Source organism: Trachymyrmex septentrionalis, unplaced genomic scaffold (genome assembly GCF_001594115.1).
Source record: "Trachymyrmex septentrionalis isolate Tsep2-gDNA-1 unplaced genomic scaffold, Tsep1.0 scaffold77, whole genome shotgun sequence".
In the NCBI taxonomy this organism is placed as follows: Eukaryota; Metazoa; Arthropoda; class Insecta; order Hymenoptera; family Formicidae; genus Trachymyrmex; species Trachymyrmex septentrionalis.
This window is the reverse complement of record NW_017305957.1, coordinates 351404-374091: the sequence shown is the minus strand read 5'-3', so window position 1 is coordinate 374091 and position 22688 is coordinate 351404. Positions and strand designations below refer to the sequence as shown.

Sequence of the window (22688 nt, the reverse complement as noted above, 5' to 3'; positions counted from 1 at the left end):
ACAATATTATATTTTAATGTTAATTGATAATATTAACGATAATTGGCAAAACATTTTATATAGGAAAATATAAGAATAAAAAAATTAATTAGCCAGATAACTCATCAAAAGTCTGAGTGTTGCTTCAATCGTCATTTTATTGAGACAACTCGGAAACAGGTAGTGCATTCCAATTGAATGCGCAACTTACGTGCACGTGTGTGTTTGGCGTTTGTATGCGAGCAGAAAAAGAGCGTTAAAAAAACTACGCTCGACATTTGCGACCTGCGAGTACGAGGCAAGCGTCAGATTAAAAGCGGAATTAATTAATTCACGTACAGTGTAATCCATTCGATGCATGTATATGGTACTCGTGTGCGCGCACTGTCGACACTTTATTCGCATCCTTGCCGCACTTCCTGTTACACTGGTGATCGTAGTGGACAAAGGAGATTGATCATCCGTTTCATTCGATTTCGCGGTGAAACTGCGCGCGAGTTTCCTTTTATCAAATTACGAATGAAAAAAATGCCTTATGCGAACAGGATGCGGCCTACACACGACCAATGATGTGCCTGTAATTGTATATGCTTTGTAACGTAATGTATCCTGGATAAATTTTATATAAATGAGAGATTTTGTCTAAAATTTGAAATTATCCCTTTGTAAAAATCTTCATTAAGCTTTTAAAGAAATTTTATTGGAAACTTAATCAGTATTTATTTTATTATTTATTGCCATTTAATGTGTGTCTAGGAACTTAATACTAAAATTCCAAGAAAATATCAATATTCTAAATTGTTATATAAAAAAAAATATAGAATTCAGGGATCAATTATAGAGCTAATATTCTTCGTTTTATGAGATCTGCGACAGAAAAAAGATCATTCACATAAATAAACGCGAATGGCACGTATGCGTTTTGTATCTTTATTTTATTTTATTAAAACAAATAAAAATGTTGTATATAAATTAATAATTATTTATTATATCATATCTCTTCTATGTCTCGCTAATTTAATAAAAAAAAAATGTTAATTTTGTTTTTATGTACCTTGATTTTTTTCATGAATTTAAATCTAACGACTGACGATGCGTTAATGTATTTTCACAAATATTGCAATCACATTTATGCGCGAAAGCACATCATCAACATTTCAACACATTTCGAGAGTCATGCACTCGGATATTCATTTGACTTAAAGCAGAAGCCGAACTCGATAAACGCATAATAACAATGAAGCGCAAATGGATCGATTCGATTAGACACAATCAAATCGTTGATAAGAACTATTACGTCTACATTTAACTGTCTCAACAACATTCTAGTTATTCCACGGGAGTAATCTTTTACTAAATTTTTCATTGAAAAAACGTCTATTTCAAAATATCATGATATTTTGAGCTTCTACCAAGTCAACACAAATATCTGTATCGAATAGAATCAAAATATAAATTGCAGCAAAATATTGCATTTTCTCAATGGAATATCTTTTATGATTCAAGATTCAATGTAGTCTGTATATGTAGATAAACAACAGTAAAAATTTCCTTGCACAGAAAAACATTTTCTTAACAGTTTCGATCAATGCGAAAAATATAATTGAGAATTTATTGCAATATTTTATTTTAAATATTTTTTATTTTTATATAATTTAAAAACTTTCTTGTTATAAATATATAAAATATTTATACTTTTTGCAGTATAACATTATATATTTTATATAATAATTTCAATTATCTTTAATTACGTCTTAAAGCTTTGTGTAATTAATTTATAATCAATTACAAAAAATTGTTATACTTTTATTATATCATTTTTATTTATTACATAAAATATAAAATTATTTTAAACGTCAAAATAATATATATGAATTACTTTTGTATTTATGCTATTTTTTCATTTTAATAGTGACCGAATTAATATCAGTAATAATGAATATTTCTTTATTAATCATACAATAAATGTATTGATTAATTCATATTTAATTAAAATCTTTAATTCTAAAATATTGAAATAATTTTAAAATTAATCATAAAATCAATTATACACATCAAAATAATTAATCTAATGCCAGTTACTGTATCGCAAGTAACATCTATTGTAATAAAAGGCGGGGTAAAACAAGAGACGTAAATATGTGTGTAAGGGATTGTATGTACTGTAAATATACGTGTATTTGAAATTCACACGGGACCGCTGACGATAAAACGTAGGAGTTAAATTACGTCTGTGATTCAATGACGATGTTAGACTCTGTTTTTCCAAGCGTGAAAACTAAATATTTACGACGTTGTGTTGCTGAGATAGAGAATAGCGACTGCCTTCCGCGACATATAATAATATATTCGACAGAAATTGTGACGATTGCTCGGTCGGCGCCCTCCGAAAGAGTGTAATATGGGTGCGAATGCGAAACAAGCACGCACACACAACGGGAACGTGTTCTCCGTTTGTATAATTACGAATTACGAGCATGCTAATGTTGAATCTCGCAAGAATAGTGGGAGGAAATCGTGTTCTATCGCAGCGATGCGCATATTTTGCAATAATAGGGTCGTCTGGAAAAAGAATGTAAAAGACATCTCTTTTATCTCTTCTATCGAGTTCAGCACACGTCAAGTACAGGCAGCAGCATTATTCATATGTGTAAATGGTAATTAATTACTTTATCAAATAAAAAAGTGTTTTAATGGCAAAGATGATTTCTTTTATTTTTACCTTGAGAATTATATATGAAATCTCTATCAAAGTATCACTCCTTCGTGGCTATATCATGAAAATTCATCTTACGATTATAGAATTCTATTTTGCAGATCTTTTTATATATAACTTTGAATATTTTTCACAATTTTTATATAATTTAAAAATTTTTTTTAAAACTTCTTAAATTTATCATATGAATTGGAATACTTTTCAGAAAGTGCTGAGAAAGTCTCTCTCTCTCTCTCTATTTTTTGCTAAAATTTTTTTGCTAAAATATATTTTATATATTCTTTCTATATAAATTCTGCAATTTATTCTAATTACAGTAATTCTTATTCTAATAAAATTTCTCTTTCTTTAATTTTTGAAGAGAGCTTATAAAATCTGAAAAAGCTCAAGGGGTATTTTTTTAAACTCTTTATAAATATAAAATATGAAAATGTTTTAAATATTATGAGAAATTATGAGAATGTTTTTCATCATGATTTTTACGAAACTCCTCCGCGCGTTTTATCAAGTAGTATTTAGATCCATTAACTTCTGTTTACAACTATCAACTTACTCTGAAACTAACTTCAAATTTCTCTGAATCATGACGCAATAAGACATTAAAAAAAACGACAGGAAAAGATTACTTTCTTGTATCTAAAAAGGAGTTATTTCTTATTGAATTGTATATAATTCAATAAATCCAAAAGTTATTATATGCATAGCCTTATAATTTACGCAGTCAAGAAACTAAGTTATTGTCAAATATAAAAGGATAAAAAAAGGGTTTGATTTCATGCTGTTATTACGTTGCACAACAAACAGCAAAGTTAATTGCTCACAGCAAAAGAACCCTCAGTCGGAATTATGAAATGTGTATTTCCTTGAATATTGCAGTTATTCATTAGAGGAGAAGGAAAGGAAACGTGCGATTTCTTCGCGTCAAAAGAAAGACGCCAAATTAAAGGCCAAATCTTAAAAAAAAATATATTCGAGCGTGCAATTATGCACAATTGGTTGATTTGTATCAATCAATTTTTATTCGCGCGATGTTGCATTGAGCATCAAATCGATATACTAAGGTAAAATCCTTCCCCAAATGAATAATTACATAAGAAACTTAAAGAAACTAAATTGGTGGCAGATAATAATAAACAGAATTCGAAATTAAAAGGCTGGTGAAAGTAAAGCCCGCGATATCAGCTTATGATTAATTATGTACAAGCATAAGATTTTCTTAGTGATATAACTGAATCGCATTAATCTAATTAAAGTTACAGTGAGTTGCAACTTTTTTAATTAGCATGACTATCGACTTAATATTATATGGTAATTGCCTTTTCTATCGTCCGATTTTGTATCATTTAATATCCGTAAATGATTTAATGATTTTTATAATATATATGTTTAGAAAAACATGAAACGATTTCAATGCTTTGGAGTGGTGCCATTTAATTCATGTATCTATCACATTGAATATTGTAAAAAATATTATAGAAATAAATTTACTTTTTTTTTTCAATCGAAACACCAAACATTATTTATAATAATAACAAGCAAATATATATACCTTCATTAATACAAAAGTTATAGCATAGCAAAGCAAAAGAAATCTTGGGTATGCCATATTAGGCACCGCAGGATTAACATTAACGAAATAACACGGTGCTTAAAAACGATCACCAAAAATTGGGTATCGTTTATATATTTGATTACAGATTAACAAATGGCAGTAATACAAGAATATCTTATCATATAATGTTTATACGCAATAATTAATTAGCTCGTCATATCAAATCAGATAAGAGAGAGTCTAACAATGTTTCAAATTTTAATATTTAATATAAATTACAAATTTATTCCATATTTAGCTCGTACGTCATATTTAATTCAAAATCTGACTGATTCCAAGTTTTATTTATCTAGTAAAAAATTGCATATTGTTTAATAAAAATAAAATAATTGTTATTATAGGAAAACACATGTCTTTCAAAACTGCTTTTTTCGTTTCAAAAGTCTCTGCAAAGATTAGCAGTCGCTTCAGCTCTATAGTATGTATTTAAAAATAAATTTGGCTGATTAATTCCAGTTATTTTATATGCAAAGTTATAGGCAGTGTTAAATTTGCCGTCAGTTTAATATTCATCGTTTAACAAAAAAGTTCAGACGGCAGTTTCGTTTACAATTTAAAGAATATACTAAATTACCTAATTTAAGTTACTTTTAATGATTCCTATAGATCGTCACTGTTTGTATTCAATATGTCATTAATTTAATTTAACTAAAAACAATAGAGTTCAACATTTTAACTCAAGAAATGTATTAATTTGACTCAAATTTAATATTTTATTCACTGCGTTCACGAGGAATGCGCTATCAGTGCCGTTACATCATTCTATTCTTATTTTATATCTAATAAACGATAAAATGACATAATAGCGTTGATAGTGTGCTCGCCGAGTGCAACCTAAGTGTGTACTTTAATAATGTTAATATAAACGCTGTTTACTTTGAAACTAAGCAATTCTACCACAGAATTGAGTTAATTAGATGTGGTTTGTATTAAATTAATTGTTTTGTATTAAAATAATACATAATTTCAACACACTTGGAAATTCAAAATAACAAAATGTTATTTAACTTAAGGAATTGGTTTAAATTTGATTTTTTAACAGTGTAGACTAAATCGTATTCGTATTGTCGTACCACGGTGGCATCCATCTGGACGGTGTTTTGGGTCTCCCTCGAGAGACCCCCGGTATTGGGACATCGAGACTTCTATCGGTACGTTTTCTGCGATCGCTACTTCTACCTGATACGTTCTTCGAAGCGTTATCTAGGATTACAAATGGTTGATCATTCGCGCGACGGTCTTGTCTGTTTCTGCCAAAGCTGGGCGAATACGGCCTGGCGACGTCGTCACGAATTACTCGGTCAGCCGAAGGGCTGCGTATTCTTTCAGAAGACTGTCCAAGTCGACCGAATCCTCGCCGCTCGTTATCAACATCGCAAACGTGTAAACGATACGTTGGACTGGGAGATCGGGTTCTCGTGACGATAGTGCGATCCAGGTCCAACTGCGTCGATCTAGGCGCCGCTGCGGCTTGGGGCAACTTGGAACTTCTAGAAATTGAATGTAAAAATTTTGTGCTGTAGAAAACAAAGTGAAAAGTTTTCAAATTTAACGCTACTTCTTGGAATATTAAATTGTTGTATGTCTCCACTCGGAAAAGGATGTTATATTAACAACATTAGCTAACAGTCTAATTAAAAATAATCTTGTTAATTTTCAAAGACAGTATTATTAATAAAATAAATAATATTTTATTAAAACAAAAGTATATTTCTTTAATTAATATTTTTATTAAATAAACAAGGTTATCTTTAACTGGTTGTCAGTGATGCTGTTAATACAATATTTCTTTATTCGTGCAAATTTCCATCTCAAAAAAATTCTTGACTTTAATCTCATAGTTTACAAACATTTTTTTTTTCTCTAATATCAACAAATATAAACGTACCTTCTACTAGCAGGCGGTGGTTTCCCAGTGACGTTCTCTTCATGGATCCGCGTGTCTAGCACACAAAAAGCATCCTGTCCTTGCGCGACGGTTTTGTCTGCACTGCTCAACCAGTGGTGTTCCTTCCTTGTAATTGGACTACGATCACGTCTACCACGAGTAGTTCTAAGATCATCGCAACTTTGACGATCGTATTTTGCGCAATAAACGTTCCTGTATTCCGGTTGAAGATCAAGATTACCCTCCAACCTCAGATTAGCCGGCATCTTCAGCGTCTCGACTCTCGGTACGTATCCGTAGGGAACATATTGGGATCTCACTTCGCTAGTGGGCTCATATTCATACATACGCCCTTCATAAGGAATCGGTTTGCCGTAACACGCGCTATTACGACCAGAAGAAGACATTCCTGTCGGTCGCAGCATCGCCGGTGGTTTACGGTAGATAGGACGATCTCGGGGATAATCGAGATACTTGGAATGATACTCTGGATCCTGATCGATTTTTATAGAAAATTTAGAGCGCGATGGCGAAGTCATCTTTGAGCCATCGGCGCGACCTATCTCAGTATCCGGTTTCGCGATCTTCGGTCGTTCACGTGGAAAATCCTAATAATTATATTCTATGAAATCTTAGATGAGTCTATAATTGTCATGTTAATAGAAAACACATCACAAAATTAAGAACTTTTCAAGAGTAGTTTCGAAATTCTGTCTAAATTGGAACAATGTTGAAACAGCGAACATGCATAACTTCACTTTCTTTCCATATTATACTTTCAGTTATAATGTATCCTTTAAAACTATGTCATGAGTTTTCAAAGATTATGTAAATTTCAGTTAAAATTGTGACTTTTTTCTGTTTCTACAGAAACAATGTGTCATTTTTCCACAAAAATTAGTATTTAGAATCGATTTCTTTTATCTCAAAAATGTTATCTTGTATGTTTTGTTTTATCACCGCGGAGATATATATGAGATATATTTATTTTATAATACAAGATGTATAGAGCTTAATAAATTAATTTTCAACAAATACCTTATATGCATCACGATATTCAGGAACTTCGAGCGGCCGATTATTTAGATCTTCCAATTTCGATACCAACATTTTCATCTCTTCATCTTTCCTCCGCTCTTCTTCTTGACTTCTCATCCATTTGTTTTCTTCATTATTGTCTTTAATCCGTTCAATCATTTCTTGTGCCTGTTTAACGCAAGGATGAGCAAAATTTTCAGTGCTCTCGGTGTTTTGATAAAAGTCTCCGCCAGCTTTTAAATGCATTTGAGGTTTCTGTTGCTGCGATTTATCTGTAATATGTATTCCAAAGAAAAGGGGATGACGACAAGAAAAGGGAATAATCCTAAAGTGATCAGACTAGAGATTGAAATTGAGATTGGATTGGAATTTATAACCAGTCAAAAGAAAGAAAACTAATCTCAAGTTCAATGAACTCTGTTTTGATTGATTAAATTTTAATCTCAGTTTCCAGTTTAATCACCTATATCAGATTACAGATTGAGATTGGATCAAAATTTGATGACAAACTAAAACAAAGTTAAACTTGATATTGGTTTTGTTTCTTCTGATTGGTTAAATTTCAATTCAGTCTCTAGTCTGATAAGCTTAAAGAGAGAGCTGTTATATTTTATTAAATACATTTTAAACATTTCAAATACTTTAAACGGTAATATTTTTAATTCTAAATATAAATGGTAATTAATATTCTTTAAAATTTTCTTTAATTTATAGCTATAAAAATAAATTTTTAATTTAAATTATTTATATATATTTTTTAAACTAAATTATTTGTTATAAGTTATTTAATACAATCATGTTACTTTTAATTTAATGTTACCTTTGACGCTGTAGTCCCTAAACACGTCGGTATATTCCGGCATAAAGTAAGTATCCCCCTCGAGTTTTAAATTCGTGCTTCGCCTCAACAATTCTGGCCTTCGTGCCCCCACAAAAGGGACGTATTTGTCCTGATTTTCCGTCGCTGTTTCCAACTCACCCTCCATCTTCAAGTGGGTGGGTACACGCATAAGTTCCGGTCGGCTAACGTTGAGCCACTCGATAAATTTCTCGCACTTCTCCGTCATGGTGTCCAAATCACCTTCCATTTTCAGGGATGTAGGTCGGCGTATGAGCTCAGCACGATGCTGACCCTCATAAGGTACGTACGCTGAATATGTTTCCGTATCGGTATAAAAATCACCGCTGCACTTCAAGCTGGTACCCCTTTTCACAATGCAATAACAATAAGTTTATAAGATGACAAATTAAAATGCAGTGATTATAGCAATGCAAAATAATTCCATTTTTTATATGGCTTCGATTTTTTGATAATTTATATTAAAATATATGATTCTTACTTCTCTTTAAATCTTTGATTCTTACTTCTTTTCTAAATCAGAAATTAATTTTAGAACTTTAAATTACTCTACACAACATTACATTCAAAGATTTTATTTTAAATAAGATTTTTGTATATACTTTGCATAATTATAAAGAATTTAATTATTTGCTTCAACTGATATGTCAACATAAGAAATAATTTATTACGTATCTATATAGTTATTTATTATTTGCGAAATAAAATGCTTTGAAATATACGCTCGCATTTTATTAAATGTCACAGAAATCCAACAAAAAATACAAGAAAGTCAAGAGTCGATTTCGTTGCCAATTTAGTTGCATGACAGTCAGTTTTATACTTCTTCGATTTGCGTAAACTCGCGTGTTTCGGAACAGTTCGATACGATGAGCTTACAGGATTCACGATGCAAAAGACATCTTCGTGAAATTAAACGAATGAAAATTAGAATTGGATCAATGCACATTATAATGTAATGGTATTTTAGCATTGCCTTTTTGTATTTTAAATTATTTATTATCTTTTTAGCTTTAAGATTTATGTTTTAATAAAAATTATATTTTTTGTTGATACATTATTTATATTAATATTATATTAATATATTATTATGTTATATATCATGTTCATTATTTGTTTAACTGTATAAATATATATTTGTTAATTATATAATGCGATTTTATAATTATACTAATGCAATTTATACTAGCAACAATTAAATTTTACTTTCTGAACGAAGGGCGTCTCATTGAACTGTCGAATTGATGAACTCTCGTCTCCATCACTTCGTTTCCATGAACCACTTGAGAGGAAACATTCTGATTTTTTCCAGGTGAATCCTCGACTTCGGCTTCGTGTTCTTTAAGATCCATGCAATTCGAAGGTTGCGCATTTTCAAGAGTTCCATCTACGTGCAAATAATCTTCAGGCCAGAAATTTTCCTATTGCATAAATTATTATATAAATTATTTAAGTATAAATTAGTATACAATTTTAATGTAGAGAATGTTAAAAAAGATAAATTGTCACACACACAAGCACAGTGTACAAAAATCTGCCTTTTTCATTGCTCACTAAAAACAAAAAAATGTTTAATATAAATTCAAAAGCCAATATTTGATATAAAATATAATTTAATTAGCGGTAACGCAAGTAACTCTCTTGTGCTTATTTGATATAAATGTAATGTAATTAATAATTGTATACAGTAAAACTCCGTTTATCCGAATATATTAGAGCACAAGACATTTCCGATAATAAAAGCTCACTAGCTTCTACCAGTACTTATTAGTTCTGATAATAGAACCTAACTTTCAGAAAACTGAAGTCGAACACGTTGAGCTCCTATTATTCAAATTACGGCGCCGTTTACTTCAGATAATAAGAACTCACGTATATGAGTTCGTAGATTTGGAACTAAACACGAACTTGTTCGCATAAATAGAGTGCAGATGAACTAAGTTCTACTGTATATTGTTTTACCAAGATCTTGTCTTTTAATTATTTATAATATAATTTAAAAATTTACGTTCTATTTCATTAAACAACTAAACAAATTAAAATATATCAAAAGAATTTTTTATTTCTCAAAGTGAAATATGTATATATTTTATATGGATACCTTAGATAGGTCTTTAACATTTGCACCGAATGCGCGCCGATATTCAGAAGCTGAACACTGGACTACCGATTCCGGATAAGATTGCAGATTGTCCTTCGGTTGATCCTGCACCCGTTTTCTCCGATAGCGAGCCAGCTCGTCGACCGTTAATTCCTCGAGGAATGGCCATCTTTCCTTAGTCTTGCTCTTACGTCCTTTGTCCTTGCCCTTACCATGCGCTACCTCGGAATCCGAGGACGACTTACCGACACCGCGAGGGGAGGATCTTTGCCTAATCGTAGTCGATCAGAAAGTGACACCGTTTAACAGAATTTAAAGTCTACTACTATTGATTTTATTTTTATTAAATAATATTTCATATAATTTCTTATAATTTTGTTTTAAAAAGTAATTGTTTGCCAAGCTTTTTTTTTAATTTTTAGTATAAAACTTCGTTAATTTAGACCGTCGGCTTCACAAGTATTGCGGGCGAGCAGGACAATTCGCGACATGATGTGGCTAGACAGCCTGAGCTTACTGAAGATGACGAGGAACCGAAGTCGCGAATTAAGGATATAGGAGGGCGGACTGGCAGGAGCGGCGAGGAGGCACAGGGAGGACGAGGAACAGGAAGAGAGTGGTACGATGGTACCGAACATGCCGTTACAACGGCTCTCCCAGACGCGACGAATCGATCTGCAAAATGCGCGGAGAGCTTGAAAAATAAATCTCATCCTGGCTTAATAGCTCGTGCGCACGTCAGTCTTCGCGAATTTATGTCAAAGATAAACATGATATGTGTAAGATATTTTCAAAATATCGTAGTTTTGACTATATAATCATTGCCATGGCAAAGAAATTTTGAGAACTAGATGAACTTGTTTTTTTTTTTTCTAAGATATAATAAAGATAATCGAGAAATTAATATGATCTTTATAATTAATAAATCAATTATTTATCAATCATAAATAATATGTCTAAATGTTACACTATTTCTCTACTTTATCTAAACTAAATTCCTTCCTATACTTTATTTAAACCGGCAAAGAGTTTAATCAAATATATGTATACTTTTATCATCAACCTTTCGATTAATGTTGATTTTACAAACATAATTAGTATGGGACGAGCAGCTGACTCTAAAAAAATTATCTGTAAAATAGCATGTTTATGATGTTACCGTTTATGATCTCACTGTTGCCAAATATTTTGCATACGTGCAGGCTAAAGTAAGACAACTATACGGCACGTAAATAGCATGTAGAGATATTTTTCTCTTCTGCTTTAAATCCTTCCTCGTCGGAAATTTGATAAAGCGAATTGACAATCTGTTCGAACCTGACAGCTTGTTTTGATATCGTTTTACTAGACACGAATTGTGTATACCATATCCTTTTTTTTTTTTCTTTCTCGTTCTTACAGCGCGCACGTTCGTCAATTTACTCTCTGGTCGATTCGTAATACCGAGGTTTCGTTTTGCTCGACCCAATGGCCCCGATTTTAACGGACCCTACCCTATCCCCACACCGACTTTCTCCGCACGACAAATCTGTATGGGCAGCTAAATTAATGTCCGTACCACGTGGTCCTTGCACGCACCGACCGACACGCGATTCAATATACAACCACGGGTTCGCCGGCCGGTCAGTTATTCTACTGTCGCGATGCGTGATTCAATCTGAACGCATTTTACAGAGCCACCGTAGGTGGCTTGCACGCGAGCTTTCTTCATGGGAGGAATCCAGGCCGTGGCCATCAAAAGTCTCACCTATCTCGTCTCTCATCGCCATTGCTTTTCAAATTAGTACTATAATTAGATGCGCTAGCAAGACGAATTGAATATTTTATTTATTTCAACCCTTATCTGTGTTTTATTTATCCCCTAGTCCTAAAATTCCGCAGCGCCACGTTTATTTGATGGAACATCTTTTTACCGCATTACTTTGTAAAATTAATGCAGTAAACGATATATAGTATATCTCGTTTAAGCTGTTAAATTGTCTAGGCGTGATCTAACGATCGGGATAAATGGGATTAAACGGCGATGATCATTTAGTTGAAAGCATACTTGCGAAGTGCTTGCCACTTATCAAATTGAAAAAGACTCTCGAAAGTATCGCGCAAAGGCGAGAGACCAAATCAATAATATTAATGATTATAATCTTCAATATTGATAGATTGTTATAATTAATAGCTGTCTAATTATGGATATTTTATAGAGGACGTATAAAGTCCTGAATTTTAAATACACATAAAGTAAATGCGTTATATAAGCACAGCACATATTTCTATTATTTATAAAATATACTTTATTTTATCATTTAAATCCTATAATATCTGTATATTATTATAACTACAGCAGTAATGTATTTATAAATGTTTCATATATCTTTATAAACAAAAATTTATTAAGAAGAACGATAATAATAAACAAATAAAATAATAATATTATAAAAAATGTTAAATATAGCTATCATTATAATTTTAACACAGAAAATGACGAAAAGAAAAATGAGCGAAAACAATATTCTTAAAAATTTATTTTAATCGCAAATTGTTTTTCACATAAATAAATAACGAAAGTTTAGAAAAAAGTAAATAACATTTTCTAAATTTCTTTAGAATAGAATCTCACTTTATAAAATAAAAATTGAGCCAATCTTGAACAAGAGTGGCTCAATTTTCAATCTTCAAAAATTTTGAACTTCTCTCTTTCATAAAAGTTTTAGAGAATGGAAAAGGGTGGTTTAATATTATTATTTTGTATGTAATATATTTGGTTTGGACTAGTGTCTTTATCTGGCAAATTTAAGATTGAAATCTTTACAGAAAACAGCACGGCAATGCGAGCGGGCAAATAATTATTCTACGAATCCCAGTTAAAGAGTTAATTAAACGGCGTAACGTGTAAGTATACTTCGATCGTGGCAAGAAGCAGCGCGAAATGTTACCTTTTGCCGGGACGGTCGCTTTTGCCCTCGCCCATCGCATCGTCCTACCCAGCAATTGCCCCTTCGAAGGATGCGAGGTGGTGACAGTCAAAAAGATCGGGGGATGTATCGTCTTCGGGTTGGTATTCGCGATAAATGAAGAAGAGGAAAAGGTGCGAAGGAAGATGTAAGCCGAGCCAAGCCTTCCTTCTGGCGTGACTGGCTTTTCGGAGATGTTGATAAGAAGGTGAGAGCCGGTGTGATACACCTGCGCAGTTGTGAGGGTTGATCCGCCCCGCGGCAGGGTGGTGAATAGGTAGTTTTGAGACGTCAGCTTAGATGGAGACTTTAACTTGTTAGTTAAATAACGCACTTTTAATAAAAGATCGAAAACAATAAAATACAATTTCAGTCTTGGAAACGTCCTGTTAAGTTAGAATTTTGAGATTAAGATTATAAAAGAGAGCTGTTTCAACATAATTCGTCATACTACGGCGTACAATGTGCTAAAAGAATTTTAAATAGAATATTTTATTAAAATTTTCAATCTCAAGGATATTTATTGTAAATAATTAGGATAATAATAAAGTTTGATTGCGTTGAAAGTTTGACAACCATATCGGCACGCAATTATTATTTCTGAAATTAATTAATTTTAAATGAATATATAATATATAGTAGTTCAACATCTTAACATTCAGACTGGAACAGCGCTTCGTATCTTTAGTAATGTTTTTAACATACGGTCTTGTTTCCAATCATATTGTTAATAATAAAGTATTTATTAAAATATAAATTATATGTTGAGCCTATAAATTAAGTTGCAGGATTGCTTAAAGAGCACAAATAATTTATCAAATGTCAAATCCGCTTTATTATCTTATTTGAATTATTTGTATTCAATATCTGCAGAGAAATCTTTATATTATAAATAATATATTATAGATTAATACGTGTTATAAGTGTATATAATAATAAATAATAAATGAAATATTGAATAAGTATATATAATAATAAGTTGGACAATATGTTGATGATTAAATTTTATATACAAATTAGATAGTTTTAATTCTGTCTTTTAATAAAACTTTGAACGATTGATTAAATACTTGATAAGTAAAAACAATTTATTAAGTTTAATGTGTAATTAGACGTAAAGAATGAAATTTATATCCATATTTTAATAAAAAATATATTTATGTAAATTAATCTATTATATTAATTTATATAAATTAGTTCATTATATCAATTTCTCTATATTATTTGTAATTGTAAGTAAAATTATGTAATTTTAATGAATCAAAAGATTTTAATAAATCAAAATAATTTCACAAATTAATGTTACTTTATTTTCTTTACTAATCAAAATCGTATACAATTTCAATGCTTTTAAAATATAAAATTTAAAAAATTACAGAAGAAGAAATATAGTACTAAAACTTAATTTCTGAAATTCTTTTCCATCACAATAGAGACAAACTTTATCTTTTAACTTTATTAATGATACATACCATCAGTTTGAAAAAATTAATTGTATTATGCAACATTTGAAAAAATTCAATCAAATCATTTGGAAAATATTTTACTAATTAGACATATAATTTCTTTAAACTTGCTGAAGTCGCACGTCGTATATCTTCAATGTCTTTACAACATTTCCGGAACCCGAAGTTATATCAGATCGCACGTAATTGTTTACCCTTTGGGAACATTCATAAACGCGATGTAGTTCAGGATGCAATGTTTCGTGAACACGGAGGCGCTAGTGGACAAATTCCCTTCCCAAGAAAATTCCAAGAATTGTCGGCGCCAGCTGTCGCCACAATCGCGATCATCTGATCGGTTGTCAAAAATCCTCAATCGCTCAACTACCGTGTATCTGTTACTCTATTTGACAGGATCGGCAGATCCTACAGAATCAGTGAGAGTGAAAATGTTCGGAAGAGTATCGTAGCAACGCTTGGTTTCAAAATGTCTGTGAGAAAGTAGTATCGGCGAGAATGAACAAGAACATGAATTCACCGTCGAAACTCACGGAATTCGCTCCGTTGAGCCCCGAAGAGAGTCAACCCGTAGTAGCTTCACTCTTCTCCAAGTTCTTCAGCTTCACCAAGAGTTAGTATTCTGAGTATAGATCTTTATTATTTATTACAATTATTATTTTTTATAAACAAGGTGATACTGAAATAGGTGATTATATAATAATAATGCATACTACTCTTTCTAAGGATGAAAAGAGGTCATACAAACATAAGTCCTGAAACTCTTTCTTTCTAAAATATAAACACTTTTTGTTTATGATGAAAAATGTACTTTTAGCAGAATATTGTCTAGGAGGAAAGGTCTCTTAGATAGAGATACAAAGCTTCGATGGTATCTTCTTTAGTTTGTCTATATGTCAACTGAACATCTCATTCAATATATAGAATAACAAATCTGATGACATTAGGTCTGTTATTTATTGATGAGTTCTCTGAACTGCCACACATCGATAATAACTCAGACGAGACAATATGTATGTTTAAAAGATGTTATAAAAACATCATGAAGACGTCTTTTCGATATAATATCTAAAAGACATTTAAAAACATTATAAAGAGGTCTGCTGAATAATGCGTGTTGTTTGGAAAGTTGAAGTGATTAAATATAGTTTGTTCATTATTTGTTTTCAAATTGATTTAATATGATATATTTTGTCTTCAATGTCAAAATGGTATATTTTATCATATTCTTTATTTTTAACAGAAGAAAAGTGATAGTGCTCGTAATTGTTTGTGTTACAGCTATTCATCAAAAATTTTGACGCAAATATGTTTACATCTCGGAAAAAAAGAGCTCCGAACATATGGCTGCATTCAGCAGAAAAAACAACTTTGCACAACCGTTGAAAGATTTTTTAATATGATTAATTATTATACATCCAAGGAACTGAAAGCAACAACTATTTTAATTAAAAGAATTTAACAACAGTTGCAAAACTGCTGAATGTAGCCTAGATTTATATTTTGATTTTTATTTCTTAAAAAGAAGGCAAAATATACTAAAGTGAGACTTATTTCAGTGTCATCCTGTAATTATCAATATGTTATTATGTTATTATTATATTCATTAAATATTAAATGTATGTTGTTATAATAAAAAAGATATTGCAGTTCTTTATTTAAGAAAAAAATAATGTTTTATATGCAATGAGTGAATAATTTCTAATTACCGTGATTTACTTTTAGATAATGCTAACGATTCCACGGTGTCTTCTAACAACGACGAGCGTAGCTCTTCCGATTCAGAATCCTGGAAGCAGTCTGAGAGCACTGAACAAACCCCAGATGATGATAGTACTAGTATAATAAATTTCCCATTGGATACTAACGAAGGTCGTAGCCTACCAAACGTTCTGAAACGCATCAGTAATATTGTAGCATTAAAAAGTAATGTAAGTTTCAAAGATTTTTTATAATGAATGAATGCATTTTACTTTATTTCTTTATATGAGAGTTTTTATTATAATAATTATTTGTAATACAGAATTTACGTTCATATAAGGATTCTCAGTTAAGAAGCTACTGGATGCCAGATAGTGTGAGTAAACAGTGTTACGAGTGTGGCGAAAGATTTACGACGTTTCGACGAAGACACCACTGTCGCGTGTGCGGACAAATCTTCTGTTCCAAGTGTTGCTCCGATCAAATACCAGGAAAAATTATGGGATGCACTGGTATTACAAATAAGTTAACGTTACTCAATAGCTACTAATGCCTTGTGATTTTTATTTTGAGTTCAACATTGAAAATTGATGGTTATATTCAAAATCAGAAATATTTTTTAATGTTAATTGAAAATATAAGACATTTTTATTATTTATATAAGTGCAATGAAAATTGAATACCTATAGGTTTGCTTTTTGTAGCTAAACTAATATATACTTTCTGTAATTCTATACTTTGTGTAAAATATAGATACATATTTGAAATTTGGTGAAAGCGAGAAGGAAATTATAGTCTAATGTAAAAATAAAAAAGAAACTTTATATATAACTACAACCAACAAATATTAGGCTATATTGGATGCAGTTATCTTGTATATTTTTATAAATACATATGCGTGCGTATTTTCTATGTTATTTGTATCTTTTTATATTTTTCAGGAGATCTTAGAGTTTGTACATATTGCTGTAAAGTAGTTCTTTCGTACTTGCAATCATCGGATATGAGGAGTGATTTATCGGCGGATTTGAAAGCTCTGCAGGAGGATCTTCAAGTAAAGTATGGAAATGATTCACCGCTATTAGCACGAAAACATGCTAATGAAACAATGGGCGACGAAACATCGATATGTCGAAAGCCAAGTGTCGGATACATGGAAGAGAATTATGCAACTGAACGGTATGTTAATTAATCTGCACGAAAAAATATAGGTGTGAATTTAAATTAAAACACCATGCAATGTTTATATAATTCTCACTGTACTGATATAAACCGCACCTATATTTGATAAATCCACACTTATATTTTAAAAGTGTACGTGTATCTTATCTATGTAGTTATATACAATACTTATTTCTTATACACTTGAGTTTATTTTTTATTGTAGATCGAGCGGTAGCTATTTAACTTCACAGGAACGTTCTCTTGTATTACAAAATTCGGCTTCTTTAAGGATGATCTGGGAGGAATTATTTCGCTCCAGTCAAGCCATTCAGTTGCAAACACATAGAATTCGATTGAAAAGTTATCACAATTGTTTTCTAGCGAATGAATTGGTGAATTGGATGATAGCTCAGAATAAAGCGGCAACTCGGTACATACCTGATCTGAATAGTACTAGATTATTAATTGTTCTAATCGCGCTAATTCAAATTAAGATTGTGACTTGCGCTTTTTTTAGTGTGCAGGCAACTGCGATAGGCCAAGCATTATTAGAAGCGGGTTTTATCGAATCAGTTGTCGCTGATTACGTATTCAGCGATTCGGCGACTGTATTTAGACCGGTATCGTTATCTTCCTTGCAAAATATAGACTTGTTAACGGAAAAGCGAACGACTTGCGATGCACAAGAGCCGGCTTGGGTAAAAACTATTCCTCAACACGATTCGGCTACGGGTAATACGACAAATTAACATAATCAACAACGAAACGAACAATTGCTCAATGATACTTGATTACTTACAGATTCTGAGAGTGAGACTAGGCCGATGAGTTCGCACTCGCAAACCTTCGGTCGTTTGCCGTCGTCCAGTTCGAGCTTTTATCTGGATTTAAATCTAGAAGCATCCACTGTCACATTAAAGAGACCAACTTCGGAAGATTTAACCGCGATTTCCGTCGACAGTAGCGATGGAATAATCGAACAGAAGGAAATTAATCTTAAATCGCACGACTGCAATCTCAAAATATGTGACGATCTTTTAAGTGATACGCTTCAAGTACATGAGTTTAAGGAGAAAAACGGTTGGCACAGAGCGACTAATCTGAGGACAGCCTTTGGTGAATTAAGCGCGTATGAATGTTTAACGTAAGTTTTTTTTCGATATTTAGTAGTGACAATAGTAGTAAAGTAGAAAAATAAACGACATATTTGCTCATAGGTCTGCGTACAAAGCGCATGAAGATTCTCTTATTAAGCAACTTCTTAGCAAGGAAGGTTTATCGCAAACGTGGTCGAATACGATTTTGTCTATCGCGCACCAGATAATCGATCATGTTAGGCCGGATCTGAATCATGACGCAGATAATCTAGATATTCGACAATATGTACAGTTCAAGAAATGCCTCGGTGATAGCAGAGATGACTGCGAGATCGTGTCTGGCATAATTTGTAGTAAGAATATTGCTCATCGGGGTATGGACGCTATGATCGCTCATCCGAAAATCTTATTGTTACAATGTGGACTAATGTATCAACGTGTAGAAGGCAAACTGATAAGCTTGGAGCCTGTAATGATGCAGGTACTATTGCAATCTTTTATTATCTTCACTCGATCAGTCTTGTGTGTATGATACTTGTATTATTGTTAAAAATAACTTTATAATATTTTAATTTCTTGAACAAATTCCTAGGAAAACGAGTATCTCGGGCACACAGTGGCGAGAATCACCGCTCTGGGTCCGGATGTAGTATTAGTACATCGATCCGTAGCCAGATTAGCTCAGGATAGATTAAGGGAATGCGGCGTAACATTAGTGCTAAATGTAAAGCTTAGTGTACTAAAGAGAGTCGCGCGATGCACGGGTGCTAGTATTGTAAACACTATAGACGCACACATAAGCGCAAGATATATGCTTGGCACGTGCAAGAAATTTTATTTAAGAAATTTTCCAGATGAGCGAAGTAAGTATAAATTATAATATCGCTCCCTTACTTGAAACGTAACACAAACTGAAAGTTTGAGCTGTTTCACTTTTAGAGCAAAGGAGCGATACCTAAAATACATATTTTATAACATTTTATAATTTTAATATTCTCTCCTTCTATCTCTTTCTCAGGAGGTATCAAGACACTGATGTATTTCGAAGGCTGTGCAAATCCGCATTTGGGTGCTACAATTGTATTGCGAGGCGGATCACAGCTCGAATTAAAGAAGGTGAAAAACGTTACATCGATGATGATCTTTGCAGCTTACTCGTGGCGTCTTGAAAAGTCATTTCTCATGGATGAATTCGCCAAACCACCGTCACCTAAGGATAATTCGTTTCTGGATGAAACCTCTCAGAAGGATTCCTCGAGTGACGAGACGACCGAGAAACTCGAAAGCTGCGTTATCGATGAACAGACACACGCGACCGAAATAAAGAAACTGTCGAAGATAAATCAAAATCACGAAAATGTTCCTAACAGTGATCAAAAAATACAAAATATCCAGACAAATAATTCAAATACGCCTAAGAATGAAAATGATTCCGAAAATATTTTAAGTACAAATTCTTTAAGAGAAGTTTCATCGATGTTATCGGAAGATTCCGATCCTTATGACACCTTAAAATTGTTTAAAAAAAAATTAAAACCATCTCTGCACGATTCACAGAATACCGTACCAGTGTTTTGTGAGAACGTTACGGTTCCACATAATGACGATAAATCCAAAAATTTGTTGATAGATACGGGTTTGGATTCCGATATCACGGAAGTATGTAATAACTCCGCGGAATTGTTCGCGAGCAAGGAGACGTCTACTGAGCAAAAAACTGACGATCTCGTCGACAAGGCGAAATTGAAAGATAAGATATCCTCGGAAGAGAAACGTATCTACGGGGAGTCCATAAGCGATCGGAGCGATCCATTGCATCAATATTTAAACGAGGATGATGAAGATGTGTTTAATCGTACGAGTCCGAGCGGTCAACGTTTAAGCGTCGCCGATTTTCCACTGTTCAACAAATTCAAGAAAGCGCTCCAGGACACCGTTTTGAGCGTATCACCGTATTTAAAATTTTCAATACCCTATTTGGAGACCGAACTCGGAAGGAATTGCGTACTGAGGAGCTTTTTTCCGCGAGAGATCTATTATTCGGAACAATTTTTAGACAAAGTCAAGGAGATCAGGACGAACAGCGTGACTGTGAGCGAGCAGATTGACAATCGCGAGTGTGTAAATATCAAGTTGAAATCGCAGCATCCGTTCGTCCAGACTCGTCTTACCACGGACGTTGATAATCGCGAGGTGCAGAGTCTTCTGGCAAATTTCCGTGCGTGCGGTAACAGACTTTATCCGACGCATAACGTACTGGATAGGATGCAGCAATCGCCAGCGTCATTCGAGAGCAACGAGCAGCAGGTGCCTTCCTGGCCGGATTGTTTGGATCCCAACAGCCATCAACGCTTGTCCGTGCTGTTTTGCAGTTTCTCGCATACCGGCAATGACACCCCGGCGTTCTGCGTGAATCCCTGGGTCGTAAACATGACTATGTACGGCCAGAACGACATCGCGCTCGGCCGCTTCCTGGAGCGTTATTGCCTGACGACAGAATATAAATGTCCGGCACAGAATTGCCGCGCACAAATTGCTCAGCATGTTAGGCGCTTCGCGCATGACGGCGGCTGCGTGCACATCACCCTCAGTGAGATGAGTTGCGAACCGTTTGTGCAGGAAGACACCGATCAGATCTTGATGTGGAGCAAGTGCATGAAGTGTAAAAGCGTGTCACCGGTGGTACCAATGTCGGGCGATACTTGGTGCTTGTCGTTTGCCAAATATCTTGAGCTACGCTTCTACGGTGGTGTCTACACGAAACGCGGTATGGACGCGTGTCAGCATTCCTTGCATCACGATCACTATCAGTACTTCACACGCAGGAATATGCTGGCCGTTTTCAAATTTACCAAGATCTCACAGTGGGAGATCTCGCTGCCACCGCCGTTGATTAACATCACCTACGATCCGAAGCAGCACGCCAATGTGATTGAAGAGATGAAGATCGTGACGTTGAAAGGTGATGAAGTTTTCTCAGCGATACGAGAAAAGCTGACGAGTCTGCAAACGGACCTGGAAGGCTTGAACCTCGCCAAACAACAACTAGCTAAGGATCAGCAATACTTTAAGAACAAGATTGAAGAGATCCAATTGAAGCTAACATCACCAACACTAGAGAATAAGAAGCTAGAAGGTAAAACTTCCGAGAAACAGGTGCAAGGGCTGATGTTCAGGATCGAGGATGGCATTGTAATACTTAAACGGCTCATTGCGGAAGCTGTGTCCACGTGGAATAGCAAATTGTCGGAGATATCAGCCAAAAAGAAGGACGAACGGCCACGTCGATTCACCGAACGATCTATGACAGTTGGCAGTAACAGTATAGTCGAAACCGACGGATACATAACTGAAGATACCGCATCGGAGTCGCAGGTCGAAGATTTGAGCCCTATGTCGGCCGATTACAATGCTGTCGACGCGATCGCAGCGGCACAAAGTGACTTCCAAGTATCCGAAGTGATCGAGAATTCTGACAATGAGCCAGTAGAATCCGCTAATAATCCCGAAGACGTCGTCACTGTTCAGGGCTCACCGAAAATGCATCAGAGATCACATTCCGACGTTCTACCGCTGTCTTCCGATGACATGCACGATAAAAAGAAGAAGAAAAAGACAATTCTATCGCAATTGCTGCCGTCTGTTTCTGTGAACCATACAATTTCGAATCCTTTGGGATCCTTAGAACATTACCTGTTGCCTCTTGGGTATGTTGATTCATAATCTCGAATCTTGTAATATTTATAGTACAGTAATGACAAATTCCAATCCAATTTCGAATCAAAATTTTAAACTACAACAAAAATGGTAAAATAAGATTGTCAGTGTAGAAGAAAAAAGAAATTCTCAGATAAAAATTCCTTTCAACTCTAAAAATGATATCTAAAAATGCTATTATTTTGCACAGAAATTTGAATGAAAATATTTGGGAAATCAGAAAATTCTTAGAAAATATTTTCAAAAGTTAAGTGTTCATTAAGTGAATGTTTCATAAAATAAAAGATGACATTTTTTTAATTATAAAATATTTACTCTTTGCTTAATTTTTACTTGATTAAATCAATTGTGAGAGTATTGTCGTTAAGAAAATTTAATTTTAACAGTTTTAGATATATATATATA

The 22688-nt window shown here is 33.3% G+C and overlaps 2 protein-coding genes across 3 annotated transcripts in view; one reads left to right on the top strand and one right to left on the bottom strand.

Annotated features, from left to right (window-relative positions):
• Positions 1-5355: 5355 nt before the first annotated feature.
• Positions 5356-13239, bottom strand: LOC108754162. The gene is made up of 7 exons (XM_018496278.1): positions 13124-13239; positions 10194-10464; positions 9299-9513; positions 8054-8439; positions 7234-7505; positions 6196-6803; positions 5356-5797 (listed from the first exon to the last, which is right to left on the bottom strand). The coding sequence occupies exons 1-7, from the start codon at positions 13156-13158 to the stop codon at positions 5356-5358; spliced, it is 2229 nt and encodes a 742-aa protein (XP_018351780.1). The 5' UTR covers positions 13159-13239.
• A 1724-nt stretch (positions 13240-14963) lies between these two features.
• Positions 14964-22688, top strand: part of LOC108754161 (1-phosphatidylinositol 3-phosphate 5-kinase) — a 10763-nt gene continuing 3038 nt past the window's right edge. Inside the window, exons 1-10 of one of the 2 annotated variants that reach the window (XM_018496277.1) lie at positions 14964-15217; positions 16330-16535; positions 16646-16817; positions 17247-17484; positions 17693-17899; positions 17987-18201; positions 18271-18613; positions 18687-19047; positions 19159-19429; positions 19585-22273. In XM_018496277.1, the coding sequence (XP_018351779.1) occupies positions 15103-15217; positions 16330-16535; positions 16646-16817; positions 17247-17484; positions 17693-17899; positions 17987-18201; positions 18271-18613; positions 18687-19047; positions 19159-19429; positions 19585-22273 (4817 nt within the window). In that variant the 5' untranslated portion in view covers positions 14964-15102. Of the gene's footprint in view, positions 15218-16329; positions 16536-16627; positions 16818-17246; positions 17485-17692; positions 17900-17986; positions 18202-18270; positions 18614-18686; positions 19048-19158; positions 19430-19584; positions 22274-22688 lie in introns of both variants that reach the window. The other variant, XM_018496276.1, reaches the window with a different exon arrangement.